Here is a 16212-nt window from a genome sequence, read left to right as displayed (position 1 = left end):
CGCGCTGTGGCCCTGGCCTGGTGTGCGCGAGCCGGGCCGCGGGGGCGGCGCCCGAGGGCACTGGGCTCTGCGTGTGCGCGCAGCGCGGCCCCGTCTGCGGCTCTGACGGCTACTCCTACCCCAGTGTCTGCGCGCTGCGCCTGCGCGCCCGGCACAAGCCCCGCGCGCACCCCGGTCACCTGCACAAGGCACGCGACGGCCCTTGCGAGTTCGGTAAGTCGGGGTCGGGGATCGGGTGGGTAGAGAAGGGGGTATTCCAACCCTCTGGGGTGTGGAGCGAAGGATCCCCCTGCCCAGTGGTGGACAGCTCTGCCTGGGACTCAGTTTCCCTTTAGGGAGCAGTATTTCGTATCTCTCCTCGTGCTCAGAGAGACTGGGGCGAGAATCCTTGGAGATGCCACTCACCGTGCTAGTCGAATTTTTGGTGAGCCTGCTACCCCTTTTGGTACGTAAGTACCTGCTGATGCAGTCACTTATTTGTAGGCATGGTATGTTTGCCGGGCAGGAGACTGGGAGTTGAGGAGGGGGATCAGAGTTCCCAGGTATCCAGCGCTAGGTGGATTGTTTGAATGGGGAGGAAGGGAAGTTGAGGATGCGGGAGGAGGATGAGTTCCAGACTGGGGAATCGGGAGTCACCAGGCCATAGCACCAGAGCACCAGGGACCCAGATGTGGGATGGGGCTGAGCTGGGATGCTGAGGGAGCTCCACCCAGGAAAAGTAAGACCTCTGGAGACGTAAGATCTGAAAAGATTGTGGTGCTATTAGGGGCAGACCCAGGTTTCGTGGGTCTAAATAATATATAATTTGGAGAGTCCTGTCTAAAGTAAAGGAATAGAACTGCTAGGGATTTCGAAACTTATTATGAAATGTTAGGGACTTAGAAACTTAAGCTTCATTAACATCAAAGTAAAATAATCTCTGTGTGCTATAGTTGCCCACTCTCTTTATGTACCTTCTGAAAACCAAACAAAAAGAAACCAAAACATTAGTACTGCTTTACCGGCTTCCTAAGCATGAGTGTATCCCGCACATTAGGTATTGGAGAAGTGCCCCTGTGTACTCTGTCTGGAGTGGGCAGTGAAGAGTTTAGGGTGAGTGAGAAGGTGACCAGTGAGTCCCAAGGAGCCTAGGTTTCAGCCTGGGGTTCAGGCTTCTGGGAAATAATTCTGGCCCAAGTCCAGACTTTAGGGCCTAAGACAATGTAATGACTTAGCTTCAAGAAAGAAGCTTGGGGTGGGGTTCTTCCCAAGCCTTAAGAAGGATCTAGTAGTCTTTCCCCTCAAGTAGTTCAGGTAGATGTACCCAAGTCCAGGAGACACAATGGGTTGTTGGAGACGGGGCAGGAAGGCTCCTGTCCTGGGAAACGTAAAACCAGTGTGTGGCCAGTTGAGTACAGGAAAGTCACCATTGACTGTTCCTAGCTGAAGCTCCCCATGGAGCACAGAGCTGGCTGGGGGTGCATCTGTGCTGCCGCTGGCTCCCTGAGTGGCCCTGGACAGGCCCCTTCTCCTCTCTGGCCATATCAGCCCCAGTGGAGTCATTGTTGAGGTCCCTCTCACTTGGAACAGTTTGTCTCCGCCATGTGGCACTTAAGCAGTGCTGTCTCTTTCCTTTTGCTAGTTCCTATCACTCGTTTTTATAATCTGCTTTCCTCAGCAGTTAATTCACAGGCAATTCTCTTTGTCTCCAGACAGGTAACACTTTAACTCCATATGCAGGAGACATAAGAAATGCTGACCAGGTCCCCAGACTGTAAGTGGTGCTGATGGTCTCAGATAATTTCTCCCCAGAGTGGCATTCTCTTCCTAAGAGAAAGGCACCTGAAAGACATTCAGACCAAATCTGCTGTTATACAGAGAAAGAGACTGAGACCCAGTAAGGTCAGAGCCCTTGTCCAGGGTGACCAGTAAAGGATGACCAGCTCCCTGGTCCCAACACCCTGTCCAGTGCTCTTTTGGCATAGGACTTGATAGTATTAAGTCAGGCAGATGGTGGTTACCATGGTTACCAGAGTGAGGCCAGATGGCAGATGGAAACTCCATACCCCTAATTCACTGAAAATTACCAAATGACAAGTAAATGTGACAGCCCCTCCACTCTGATCTACGGGCTCTGACGCCCACCCCAGGCACAGACCCAGGGAATAAAGATGTTCACGGGGCCACACGGAAGCAACTCAGAACTGCTTTTCATGATCTCATTAGCGACAGGCGTCAGGCCTCCCCGGGATTCAGCCTTTCTTCCGCATCAACCTTTGTGTCATCCACCACAGAACCGGGCACTGTTTGCCTGTCACTCTCTGTCCTGAAGTGCTTGTGTGGCCTCTGCCCTTGTGTCCGGATAAAGCATGAAGGTTTGGACAGGGGATGTTTCCTAGCCCAGGCAGCAGCTCATTCTGTGCTGCCCTAAAGCTATCTTTTATTCAGAAGACACAGCGGGAGTTTTTTAACAATGCCCCTGGGGACCCTGGTTGAAGGGAAGCAGACTGTGAGTCAGAGCAGGGCTGTTCTGCTTCAATATTGGCAATAAAATCACCCCTTCTGACTCCTTTGGAACCCAAGCACCTAGATTTCATGGAATGAGGCCTCGGGAAGTATTTATTGTGTTGGTCACAGTGTGTGAAGGGTCCTTATACATGCCTCTCAGGAGCCTGGGGAAGCAGTTTTCAGGCTTAAATTCTGCCCTTTCCTCCTATGCCCTGAAACGCCCCAAACTGCCACATAATGAGAGTGATCCTTTGATCCACACACATGTACGCAAGACTCGCATATGAATAATTCTTACTGTTGGAAATTGCTTTTGCATCCATCTTTTTTTTTTTTTTTTTTTTTTTTTTTGAGATAGGGTCTCACTATGTCTCCCAGGCAGAATACAATGGCTTGATCACAGCTCACTGTGATCCTGGGGTCAAGGAACCCTCCTGCCTCAGCCTTCCAAGTAGCTGGGACTATAGGCACATGCCATCATGCCCAGCTAATTTTTAGAATTTTTTGTAGAGACAGGATCTTGCTGTGTTGCCCAGGCTATCCTTGAACTCCTGGCCTCAAGCAGTCCTCCCACCTCAGTCTCCCAAAGTGCAGAATGAAACTTCCCCCTTCGGCCTGGCACCTAAGGCTTGCAATGGCCTACCCCAAACTACTCTGGGGTGTCCTCTCCTTTCCCAACCATCCTACTAGGCCTCGGCCCTATGGACCCACTTGCACACCCACCAAAGGGTTCCCACTTCTGAGCCTCAGTTCATGCTGTGCCTCCCCCTTGCCAACCTTGGGATGCTCTCCCCATCCTTCAAGGCTTCTCTCAGGAGCTATAGCCCAGTGCTAAATAGAGGGACAAGTGACGAACCTTGGGAAAAACAGGAAGGTGGACCCATATTGAGAAACCCCCAAGATTCAAGGCTGGCGGGTGCACAGCACCTTACTGATCAGGTTGCTAGCAGACTAGCTGTGCAGCGACCATCTGAAAACAGCCAGGCAGGCCAGGCACGGTGGCACACGCCTGTAATCCCAGCACTTTGGGAGGCCAAGGCGGATGGATCACAAGGTAGGAGATCGAGACCATCCTGGCTAACACAGTGAAACCCTGTCTGTACTAAAAATACAAAAACAAAATTAGAAGAAGGATGCAAAAACAATTTCCAACAGTAAGAATTATTCATACTTGGGTCTTCAATACATTCTGAATTATTGGTTGAGCTTCTCACTGGTAAGGTGGTATGGCCTTAGTATTATGATGATGATGATTGCTCTCATTACTTTAAAGGCTGGACTCTTCAGTGTGTGTGCCCTATTTGTTAGCATTGGGAGAGGGTTGGGATCCTACAGACAGCAAGACACCAGGGCATTGAGCCCTGGCAGCTTCAGTGAGCTCCTGAGACCCTGAATCTTAGAAAATACACCTTGGTTGAAATTCCAGCTCCACTTAGAAACCTAGGTCTGTGCTAATATGTGTTACCAGGTAACCAGGAGAGGCAGCAAATGCCACTTCGTGAGAGGGACAAAGAAGGGGGTTTGTGCTCAAAACCCTTTCATGCCAAGGGAGGAGATCTGAGGCGGAGGCTGCAGGGAGCAGGATTAAGCTGTTTCTCGTTCCACATCATAACGTGACTATTAGCATAAATTATCAGAGCTGTTCAGTGCATTGATTATTAAAATCTTTGGTTGTGTGCTTTTTAATACAAGCAGATGGGGTCCTGGGGGGTGGCTTGATATTCTGTCTTTCCCTAGCACCATTAGCTTTAAAGAAATCTCAGAGGCATTTGGGAAGATTTTTTCTTTTCTTTTCTTTCTTTTTTTTTTTTTTTTGAGACGGAGTCTCGGCTCTGTCACCCAGGCTGGAGTGCAGTGGCCGGATCTCAGCTCACTGCAAGCTCCGCCTCCCGGGTTTACGCCATTCTCCTGCCTCAGCCTCTGGAGTAGCTGGGACTACAGGCGCCCGCCACCTCGCCCGGCTAGTTTTTTGTTTTTTGTTTTTTTTTTAGTAGAGCCGGGGTTTCACCGTGTTAGCCAGGATGGTCTCGATCTCCTGACCTTGTGATCCGCCCGTCTCGGCCTCCCAAAGTGCTGGGATTACAGGCTTGAGCCACCGCGCCCGGTCAAGGGAAGATTTTTTCATTCCAGCCATCAATGACTGATATAATTGACGAGGTAGGGGGACAAAGCACCACACGCTATAATAATAATAATATTGATCCCTTTCATTTGTACAGATCCACACAGTTAATAACTTAGTCACATCCATTTTCTCCCTTCACCCCAAGGATGGGAGGCTGTGGTCATTATCTTCATTTGCAGATAAAAAGGAAATGATTAACAACTTGCCCTAGCTCAAGTGGTTGGCAGCCAGATTCCTGGGCATTTGAGTCTCCCTCTGGTACTGTTTTTGCTCACCCCACAGTACTGCCTCCTGTGACCATGTGCATCTGGGTGACTGTCTTACCTGCTGGTTAGCCCTTGGATGGTTGGATTTGTGCAATTCTAGGGCTATTGCTGGCACAAGCAGAAGGAAACAATATCAACAAGGAAGAGCTCTAGGGGGATGAAGCTTCCACATTCACAGACTGGACTAGCTAGAAGCCATCCTCCCTCCTGCAAGCCACATCATTCCTGTGAAAGGCAAGCAGAAAGGAAAGCCCTGGTTCCTCCAGCAGTGTGGTGGCTCTGGCAACAGTAAGAGTATGTGCTTGGCTCCCCAGAGTGAGGGCTGTAGTCATGGCCCCTGGTACCTGTCATCTGAGGCCAGAGGAGGGTCTCATGCAGGCAAAGAGCTTTAGAGGAGACTGCCTAGGGACAGCACACCCTGCTGAGTCCTCAAGTCCCTCTGCAGAGGTCTTTTACATTCTGTAAGGGGTCTTGCAATTGTTCCTCACAGCAGCCTTTGGGGAGTGGGCTGGGGAGGGAATAGATTCCTGTGCCCATTTTAAAGAAGAAGAAACTGAGGCCAAGGCCTGGCAGAGAAAGGATTTGAACCTGGACTCTTCCACCCCTGCCTGCCACGCTGTCCTTCCTGCCTGTGGTGGCAGCCATGACATTGAGCGTTCCAGTGCCATGCTGGAGTGAGCCCTTGGGGATAGTAGGAACTGGAAATGTCCTGCTGGTGTCGAGGACACATTGCTCATGTTAGGGGTTATCTTCACAAGAGCTGTTCCCTGGGGGTGATGTTTGGGGTGTTTCATTACTGTCTAGAAAAGAGCTAACATGGCAGGCCTGTGACCATATCCTCAGAAAGACTTGCTGGCAAAGTTGGCCCTGGGCTGGTATCTGGGGACTTAGATTTCAGGGGGGTTCCACTTTTCTCAGAATTGATGAGAGTGGCTCACTGTGCCTGAACTGTACAAACATGTGGTTTATGGGGAACCCCTGCTTTCCTTCTCAGAGTGTGGAATTTAGGTATTCAGTTAGGCAGAGAGTGCCCCTGTGGCCAGCTCCCAGTAAAAACCCTGGGCACCGGGTCCCTCTTGAGCTTCTCTGGTAGACAGCATTTCTACCAGAGAAATGTGACTCCGTGGGGAGGGCTCTTGGAAGCTTGTGCCTGCTTCCCCTACCCTGACTTTTTCCCTTGACTGATTTTGCCAGATGGGAAAATCCTTTCACTGTAATAGATCACAGCCGGAGTACCACTGTATGCTGAGTCCTGTGAGTCCTCCTAGTCCTCCTAGGAAATCATTGAACTGGAGAGTTGTCTTGGGGATCTCCCAACACAATGCCTAAGCAACTCACCTCTTATTCTGGAACGGAGACCATACAGATAACAAATGTTCCACTTTAGAAACCAGTGTGGGAGTGAATGGAATCATGGTGCTGGGTTTGAGTCCCTGTTTCTCCGAGCACTTTACCTTTCTGAGTCTTGGTTTTCTCATCTGTAAAATGGGGATGGAAGCAGCTACCTCACAGAGCTGGTGTGAGGATTAAAGGGTAGTGTACATGGAAGGGTCCTCTAGGGAAAAGGGAGGATGGTGTTAGCACAGTGGTTCAGAAGAGCTTGAGATCTGGAGCCAGATCACTGGGATCATAGCCAACTCACTCTGCACCCTTTAACCCTGGGTAACCCAGGGAAGCGCCACCATCTGGCAGCTGGTGAGATTGCTGGAGAGATAAACAGGTTAATACCTGTAGGCAGAAAAGTGCTTAGTACACAGTGAGCGCTGTGCTGATAGCATAATTACTGTTATTACTGGTACTGTGATAATTATTTATCATAAAGAGCTACTATGGATAAAAATATTTTAAATTTAAAATCAGATATGTTAAAATTAAAAACAGGGCTGGGAATACAGTGACTTATGCCTGTATTCCCAGAGCTTTGGAAGGCCAAGATGGGAGGATTGTTAGAGGCCAGGAGTTTAAGACCAGCCTGAGCAACATAGCAAGACCCATCTCTACAAAAAAAAAATTTGTTTCATCAGCTGGGCATGGTAGTGCATGCCTGTAGTCCCAGGTACTCAGGAGGCTGAGGCAGGAGGATTGCTTGAGCCCTGGAGTTCGAGACTACAGTGAGCTATGATTGTGCCACTTCATTCCAGTCTGAGTGACAGAATGAGACCCTGCCTCAAAAAAAAATTAGAACCAGATTATTATGGCACAAGCAACATTAAATTTTTTGAGGTCACAGAACAACTGTTCTGTATCTTGGCTATAGTGGTAATTACATGACTGTATCCATTTGTCAAAACCTAGAATTGCACACCAGAAAGAACGAATTATGCTTTATGTAAATTTAAAATAAATAAATAAATAAAATTTAAACATCCCTTTAATGTGCTTTGACCTCCCTTTAAAAGCAGGGCCTCTTTTGTAAAAGAATGGGTATTTTTTGTCACAAAATCAGTTATGAAGTCAGTATTTCCAAGACAGCCTTTCTTAACTGTAGTTGTTGAAAGAGAGAGAGAGACTGAAATATGAGGAGAGAGAGATGAATTGTGATTTACTGGTTTACTCATTTAGGCCTGGAAGGCCTAATGAAATGATGAAATCACATTTTAAATGTATGACTTTACATGAACAAAAGTAAACCACGCTGACTGAGAGTCCCCTTGGTATCCAGGTCCTTCTGACTGTCACCACAGTGAGCCACTGGAGCACCGGTTTGGGCTCCCCTGGAGGCGGCATCCCAGCACTTGTGTGGTTGGGGAGGCGCTGGCGGAACAATGTGAATAAATTAGACTGCCTTTGTCATAGCAGATAGGGCTCCTGCCAGAGAGCTCAGTGTTGTGGCTCTCTGTGGCTGTCAGGCAACGTTAGACATTTAGGATCTTGGTTCCAGGGGCTTTGGCTACACTCAGGCACATGGATTGGGCACCAGCCTTCAGAGGGCCCTCAGATGGGCACAGCTGAAGGAGTGGACGGATCAGATAGAAGAGGAGGAAAGCAGCCTGGGATGGGGAAGGCAGTCTGCATTCAACTCCCTGCTGGGCTGCTGGGACAACCAGGGGCTACGGGGCTCCCCACGGTCAACAGGTGGGAGTCACAGGCTTTAGCTCTAGGTGAGGATGTCCTTTCTTACCAGTAGAGCCCTCCAAAGACAGAATGGCCTGGCCTGATAGGTGGTGAGTTCTCCATCCCTGGAGGCATGCAAATGGAGGCTGGGTGAGCATGTCATACATGGTCAGACACAGAATCACAGAGAATTAGGATGCTAAAGAGCCTCTCTAGTTTGAGACTATGGCTCTAAGGCAATTTTCCAGAGATTTTTTTTTGGCACTGGCTTGACAGGGTCTGCTTCCCGGTCTGTCTGGAGGGGCCAAACTAGTCTGCTTTCTGCACCCTGATCCTCCTGTGCATTTGGGTGTGATGCAACCCTGTCCATCACCTCCTTCCTCCTGCCTTCTGTCTCCTCCCTTTGCCATCCTTTTGTATTACAGCCTTATGCAGGTGCAGGCTTGTGGAGAACAAGAGGGCTGTCCTTGAGTCACCAGGCAAAGCCCTAGGAGTTCTAGACTCTGCAGTTTGATGACCTGGAAATGAACATGTTTGTTCCTTGATTTGTCATGTGTGTGTTCATCCAGTCATCTGTTTGCTCCTGGCCCTCACTTGCATATCACGTTAACTTACGCTTTTCACCGTCAATCCGTGGTTAGATCAGCTCGACTGCCCTAGGAAGCAGGGGTGTGATCCCCACCTTATTGATGACAGCTGTGTGTGAGCATTATCTGGCCAGGCCTCCACACTACACCAACACACTGTGGTGCTGGATGCCAGGGTGGCTGAGTTGCTGTCCGGTGCAGGTGAGAGCAGGTAGAAACGCCTAGCCTTGATTATTCCAGCCCAGCATGAGCAGAGCAAATGCCAGACACAGGGAGGAAGGCAGAGTGTGGAGTAGCAGCTTGAAACATCTAACATCGGGTCCTGTTCAGAGAGTCCACACCCTCCCTCTCCTCTCTGTCATGTTCTGGCAGTATAGAACCACATTTGTCTGATTCCCTGATTTGCCCAGGCTTGGGTCGGCTTCTGGGGATGGGGAGGCAGAGGGAGTGGGGGAGCCTTGGGGAGTCTTTACTCTGTGCATGCAAATGGGCATCTTGAATGGACCACAGGGGGTTGAGCTCCGGGGTGTGTGCAGCTGTTCTGCCTGGCATTCTTCTTCCTGACGCCCTCCACGTGGAAGGAGAAAGGCCCATCTGTTAGAAGACTCTGCCGTTGGTGGCGTGACACCAGCCGCTTTAGGAGTCGGCTGCCGTGTTTCCTGGTTGAGTTATAGCAGATGGCAGCCAGAGCCTGGAACAGGCCTTGGGAGGGAGCACTGAGGCCCAAGCTCTGCCACAGATGGTGCTGGGGGACTTTGGGAAGTCGCCCTTCCCCTCTGGACCCCTGTTTCCCCACTGGTAAAACAAAGATGGATCAGGAGATCGGTAGGCAGCTTTCCAGGTCTGAGGAAATCTCTCTTTTAGGATTCCTGCCCAAGTGTGACATGCCGCTCCCCTCATTTCAGGACATCCCAGCAGGCTCTCAGTGGGCAGGGAAATTCAGAGGTGGATTGCTTGGAACCTGACAGGGTAAAGGTTGCATCCCCTTGTCTCCTCCTCTTAGCTCCTGTGGTTGTCGTTCCTCCCCGAAGTGTTCACAATGTCACCGGGGCGCAGGTGGGCCTGTCCTGTGAAGTGAGGGCTGTGCCTACCCCAGTCATCACGTGGAGAAAGGTATTTCTGTCCAAGAACTCATGCGTCTCGTGTGTGTGTGTGTGTGTGTGTGAAAGAGACAGGGAGAAACAAAGACGTGAGTGGTAAAATGTTTTTCTTTTAAGTGTGTTTGTATATATGCTTTTATAGGTGGGCCAGAGGATGAAGAAAAGATATCTTCTGTACCACTCCTCTGCCTCGAAACTTCTACCCCAAAGCTCTCCCCTTAGAAGGGGACATTGCAACCCTTCCTGTGCCATTTACACCCTTGGCCACTTAAGGACCCAGAAAGCTCTGCTTTTACCCAGTCTGCATCAGCTGCAGTGGCCGTGTGCGTGTGTATCCTGCTTCGCTTCAGGGCTGTGTTTCAGACAGACCTGGCTGATGGCAGAAGACTCAGTCCTATTCCAAAACCAAATCTTCTAAAGACTAGTTTTTGAGAGACCGGCAAGGATCACAGTGTATGTTGTCCCCTTAATGTCAGCAGGCCTGAGACGGGACGTTGAAATTCTGAATCCTTCTGTGGGATAGTGGTGATGTTTGTGTCTTTGCTGTCTGGCAGAGCGTGCTGTCTACATGTACAAGTAGGTTTAAAAAATGACTGATGTCATTTGCATAGGAATGAGCAGTGTTAGGGTTTCAGTCTTTGAGTCAGTGGGAGGAGGAGGAAGGAGGAGGGTGAGGAAGCCTGTGGGATGGTTTTTATCCAGAAATGCTTTTTCTGAGGCCCCTCCTGGCATTCCTGTCCCCTGTAGGTCATGCAGTCCCCTGAGGGCACCCAAGCGCTGGAGGAGCTGCCTGGGGACCATGTCAATATAGCTGTCCAGGTGCGAGGGGGCCCTTCCGACCATGAGGCCACCGCCTGGATTTTGGTGAGTGTTTAGGATTATTGGATATTATTGACTGACCATTAAAAACCATCCTTTATATTTCTACAATGCATTACATGTTTCAAAGCTGTTCTTACCCGTTTCTCACTGGCCCCTCCAGTAACTGTGAGGCAGGCAGGGCGGGTTTCAGATCTGCTGGGAACACATGTGATCTGCTGCCAGGGGCAGAGTGATGGCCCCACAGTGATGTCCACGTCCTCACCCCCAGAACCGTACAACGTTACATGGCAAGGTGGTGGGAGGGAGGTTGTGGTTGCTAAACAGCTGAGATAAGGAGATTTAAGATAAAGAGATTAGCCTGGATTATCCGGGTGGCCCAATTTAAAGGTGAGTCTTTAAGTATAGAAGAGGGAAACAGAAGAGTCAGAGGCAGACTGAAGTGATTCGATGTGAGGAGGACTTGACCCACCATTTCTAGCTTTGATGATGTTGGAAAGGGCCACAGCCAAGGAGTGCCAGCATCCACTAGGAGCTGGAGAAGGCAAGAAAATGAGTCTCCTGAGAGCCTTCAGAAAGAACGCAGCCCTGCCGGCACCTTGATTTTAGCCCACTGATTTTAGCCCCCTTTGGGCTTCCGACCTCCAAAACTGTAGATAATAAATGTGTTTGTTTTAAGGCACTCAGCTTGTGGCGATTTGTTACAGCAGCCCAAGGAAACTAGTACACCTGCCTAAGGTCACCCGCTGGTAAAGGAGGAAGGTGGCACATTCGAGTCCTCTTCCAGAGCTCTTTCCTGCCACTCGCAGCACTTTTACTAAGATGAAGAATGCCACATGTTCGAAGGAGTGATGGAATGAGGAGATGGGGTCCATGTTGGGTCAGTCACTGTACCTTTCTGAGCCTCGATTTCCACTGTTGTTAAAAGAGGGCTTCAAACTGAATGACCTCTGAGGGCCTTTGTGGCCCTGACAGTCTGTGATTTACCTGTGAGTCTCCTGTAAAAAGAAGACCATAATGCTCACACTTCCCCCCCGACTGGCATAAGTTTAAAATGAGCTGATGTGCATACCCCAGTGTGTGGCCCATAGCATGATTTGTAATTGATGGAAGCGGTTGGTTGTAACAAGAGAAAGCAAAAGAGAAACAAGCTTGTTATGGACCTGGCTGTGAGTATCCTCGGGGTGCTCCCTAAGGACAACCTCCTCATTCCACCCACAGCTCTGGGAGGCTTGGTGACTCTTCTCCACCCAGCTGAGAGATTGGGAATGCAATTGGTTGTGTGGTTTCTTTCAAATCAAGCACATTCCCTCATTTTCTTAGGAGAAAAGACAGGGACAAAGAGGTTATCTCTGGTGATATTTTGTAGAGGCTGCCCCTATAGGGAATACTTTGTGGATAATTCTTTGGTCAGTAGATTTTTGTTCTTTTTTTAACTTGAGGTATTTTCCAAATAATCTATACCTTGCACCTTTAATACAAAATGGTATACCATTTATAGGTAGCTCGCAGTACATGGCAGGCATGTGGAGGAATCATTCAGATGACAGCCACAGTAGGGAGCGTGCCTTTCAAGAGGGTCCCTGGGAAGGAAATTTACCTTCGTGTTCCTTGGCAGCCAAGGCAAGGGGAGAAGTAGAGCAAGTTTACCTTATTCTGAAAAGAAGGAGGTGTGCAGACTTTATCATTAAGAACTAACTAAGGAAGTCATTTTGCTGTACCTTATATAACTGTATAAACTTGCCTGTTGTATTTCCAGATCAACCCTCTACGAAAGGAGGATGAGGGTGTGTACCAGTGCCATGCAGCCAACATGGTGGGAGAGGCTGAGTCCCACAGCACGGTGACGGTTCTAGATCTGAGTAAATACGGGAGCTTCCGCTTCCCAGCTCCCGATGACCGCATGTGATGGAGAAATGTACATGTTCTAAGTCATTTTTAGTATTTTACATCCAAGTTATGAGATATTTGAAGTGGCTTATAAGACCTGTAATAAAGAGGAAGAAAAATACATAAATGGAGAAACCAGGGAGAGAGCAAAAGAAGATTAAGAACATACTAAGATGAGCAGTAGAATCTCTGGTATATTCTGCACACATCTCCCTCTGAGCTTCTTAGCATGCAAAGGCAAGAGCTGTGAACATGATGTGTGTCCATGAGATGAAAAGACCAGTTGTGTTTTGGGGCTGGAGGGAATATTTCCTCTGTATTCTTCTAGAAAGAGCACTGAGAGAGGTAGCAGACAGTGTCATTGTGACCGCGTCCATGTGAAAATATTCCCGCAAAGAAGATGCCTGAGCTTCCTTTATGTGTTCCTGGAGCTCTTCCTTGTTCAGGATGCCTGAGCTTCCTTCCTGGGGCTCAGGCCTTGCCTTTCTGTCCTCAACACTATATGCTGCTTCGCAACACATCTCCTTGTGGGTGGGGGCAGAGAGAATCTCCACATCCCCTCTGGCCAGGGCCTCCTAGTCGGTAGTCACACAGCTGACAGCTGGGGTTGCATCTGTTCCCTGCCCACAGGTGAACTGGGAATTCGGGAAAGGAATCACTTTATAAGCCAGCTTTTGCTCCATAAAAATCCCAAAATCTTTCTGGTTCACAGCCACAGACGTTGATCACTTGCTCATGTTCCATGTTATAGCTGTGAGCTGGCTGTGGCCCTGCCCCGTGTGCGCCCCCTCATTCAGGACCCAGCTGGAGGAACAGCTCCAGTGTGGAACACGTCCTTTCTGTGGCCAAGCTGCACACACCATTGCATTTAAAGTTTCTGCTGGGATCTGATGTGTGCCCCGCCCACTTACAGACCAATCAATAGGTCTGGGATTCCCAGTGGGGATCGTGTGTGGGAGGATGTGTGCTTCACTCGCCAGAGGCAAAAGGGCAGGGATTGCATGATCCCTTTTTTTTTTTGTTGTTTCTTTTTAAGACGGAGTCTCACTCTGTCACCCAGGCTGGAGTGCAGTGACGCGATCTCGGCTCACTGCAAGCTCCGCCTCCTGGGTTCACACCATTCTCCTGCCTCAGCCTCCCGAGTAGCTGGGATTACAGGCGCCCGCCACCACGCCTGGCTAATTTTTTTGTATTTTAGTAGAGACGGGGTTTCACTGTGTTAGCCAGGATGGTCTCGATCTCCTGACCTCATGATCCGCCCACCTTGGCCTCCCAAAGTGCTGGGATTATAGGTGTGAGCCACTGCGCATGACCTGCATGATCCTCTTACGGGGGAGCAGTGGTAAACAGGCACCATTACCAAGACTGATCAACAGGTGCTTAATAGAACAGGAAAAATTAGAAATAAGTCTGATAGCGTTTCTCAAAAGCAAGAGGATTTTGCCGTGGTTTTAGTTATAATACTCTTTTAGCCACTACTGTTGCACGCCTTCTATGTGCCAGGCCTTACTTCTGGTCTGTAGGGGGTCACAGAAAAACAAAAGTGGACATCATTGTAATACAAGGAATGCGATGTTAAGGGAATGGGAGGAGATGTTAAGGCACAAAAAGCAGCTTAGAACTGGGGAAAATGAAGGAAGAGTCATCAAGGAGGTGGCATTAGGGTTGAAGGGTGGGTGTACGCGAGTAGTTAAGAGGCCCTAGAAATGGGGAGAAAAATATGAAAATGTAAAACTGTGAAATAGGAATTCAACAAAGAGTTAGGAGATTGGGTCTTAAAATTGTCTTCCTGATGATATGTGACTTGTTTTATATAGACATGTTTCCAGTTTTAAATATATATATCTATAATTTTCAAATACACATATATTTTGAGGCAGAAATGATTCTGGGGTGTGAATACATCAAAAGGATACCATGAAAAATTGTGGAATTTTAAGACAATCACTGCTGCCTGGGTCTTGGGTTCCTTCTGTGACACACAGTATTGCCAGCTCTGGCTTGCATACCTCCAGGGATACAGAGCTCACTACCACTGATAGCCATCTGTGGATTTTCCAATGGTTGAAAAGGTCTTCTTCTTATTAAGCTGGAGTCTGCCACTCTGAAACGTCCACCTTTTGGTCTTGAAAGTATTTCTTGGGGCTCCACAGGGCCCTTCACTCCCCATTGGCACCATTTCCTGCTGGGGAGAGATTTGAAGTGAAGGATCATTTCCCCCACCTTCCATGTAACACATAGTTGATTGTAACAGAGCAGGCTGACTTTCGCTAATTCTTTTTCTCCTTTTCTTCCTAGGGTCTTGATCATAGGATGATGGAAAAGTCAAATAATGGATCTTTGTGCTTCGTGAAGAGTTGGAAAACCTGTGTTTGTAGATGACCCCTTTTGTATGTTTTTAAAAATTAGATGCAAACTAGATTTGTATGCAGATGTACTTTTTAGCAGGGCAAACAGTGAGAAACGGATTTGCATGTGGCTTTTTTATACTTTTGAAATGAATTGTTCCATGAGAAGTCTTTTTTTAATTACTCTTTTCCAGGGAGATCACAGATTGGCACGTTTGCAATTTCTAAAGGGCTCGTGTCAGCTGTGACTCTTTACCTCATTTGTCTGTGACCTATTAGTGGTGCTCTGTGACTTAGCGTGCATTGTAGAAGGAGGGATGAGGGTCCCAGTTGTCCTCTGCCTGCCTGTAACTTGCTGTGTGACCTGGACAGGTCTCTTCCCCTCTCTGGGCCCTGGTCCCTTCATCTGTGAGTATAGTGTTTTAACTGGATGTTATCAATGTCCCTTTTAGCCCTGCCATCCTAGAGTAAGATGGCCCTTTGGAAAAATTACAGGAGATGTGATCTTAGTGTTCTTTCTAAAATGGTATTCCCTCAGAAACAAATTCCATTGCTTTACCCCAGGGTGTGGACAGCTGGCTGTAGCTCTTCTATTCCTACCTTTTTCCCTTTTAAGGAGACTTAGTTTTATGTGGGATGCTTTACCAGACTCAGGAGCACCTTGGCTGGATCTTTGGAGACCAGAGCATCCATTTATTAGCCTAGCATTCTCTTTTTAAAAAATTTTTTTGAGACAGGGTCATGCTCTGTCACCCAGGCTGGAGTGCAGTGGTATGATCATGGCTCACTGCAACCTCCACCTTCTGGGCTCAAGTGATCCTCCCACCTCAGCCTCCCGAGGAGCTGGGATCACAGGCATGCCCCACCATACCCAGCTATTTTTTTTCTTCTTATAGAGACAGGGTCTCCCTATGTTGCCCAGGCTGGTCTCAAACTCCTGTGCTCAAGTGATCCTCCTGCCTTGGCCTCCCAAAGTGCTGGATTATAGGCATCAGCCACTATGCCTGGCTTAGCCTAGCATTCTTTAAACAGGTGGTTAGAAGCAGTGGAGACCAGGCTTCTGATGATCAAATTGTAGAAAAAAAAAAAGGGGGGGTGGTTAGCCATTATCTCCAGACTGTGGAATTAGGTTGTAGTCGAATATATTTTACCCGTAAACATTTTGACCTCACCCAAGAATAAAGCTCTCTTTTTTTTTCTTTTTTAATGAAAAAAGAAAGGAGAATATTTGCTATCTTGTCTTAAAAAAAAAAACAGATCCTTAGGTTATTACAATTTTTAAAATAAGAATTGAGATCCCTTACTATGTACAGTCCTTGAAGTTCATAAAGCTTGATCCCAACTCTGGGAGAGGGGGCAGGACAGGTGTTAATGTCCCTGCCTTTTGCAGATGAAGAAACCAGGCTCTGAGAGGAAAAGCTACTTGCCCAAGGTGTGAAGGCCTCTGAAAGAGGAGCAGAGCTCCAGGCACCTGGCCCTCCTTGGTCACTTTTCTACTCCACGGTGCTGCTACTCAGGGTCATCTCAAAACTATGT

The 16212-nt window shown here is 48.4% G+C and overlaps 1 protein-coding gene across 1 annotated transcript in view; it reads left to right on the top strand.

Annotated features, from left to right (window-relative positions):
* The window catches only part of IGFBPL1 (insulin like growth factor binding protein like 1), a 21063-nt gene extending 5566 nt beyond the window's left edge, over nt 1–15497 (top strand). Inside the window, exons 2-6 of the mRNA XM_017853535.1 lie at nt 6–213; nt 9523–9632; nt 10367–10483; nt 12198–12356; nt 14627–15497. Of these exons, the coding sequence (XP_017709024.1) occupies nt 6–213; nt 9523–9632; nt 10367–10483; nt 12198–12347 (585 nt within the window). The 3' untranslated portion in view covers nt 12348–12356; nt 14627–15497. The remainder of the gene's footprint in view (nt 1–5; nt 214–9522; nt 9633–10366; nt 10484–12197; nt 12357–14626) is intronic.
* Nucleotides 15498–16212: the final 715 nt, after the last annotated feature.

The sequence above is a fragment of the Rhinopithecus bieti genome, unplaced genomic scaffold, assembly GCF_001698545.2.
Source record: "Rhinopithecus bieti isolate Rb0 unplaced genomic scaffold, ASM169854v2 scaffold_36417, whole genome shotgun sequence".
NCBI classification, from domain to species: Eukaryota; Metazoa; Chordata; class Mammalia; order Primates; family Cercopithecidae; genus Rhinopithecus; species Rhinopithecus bieti.
The sequence above is the reverse complement of the archived record's forward strand: the minus strand, read 5'-3'. Positions and strand labels throughout refer to the sequence as shown.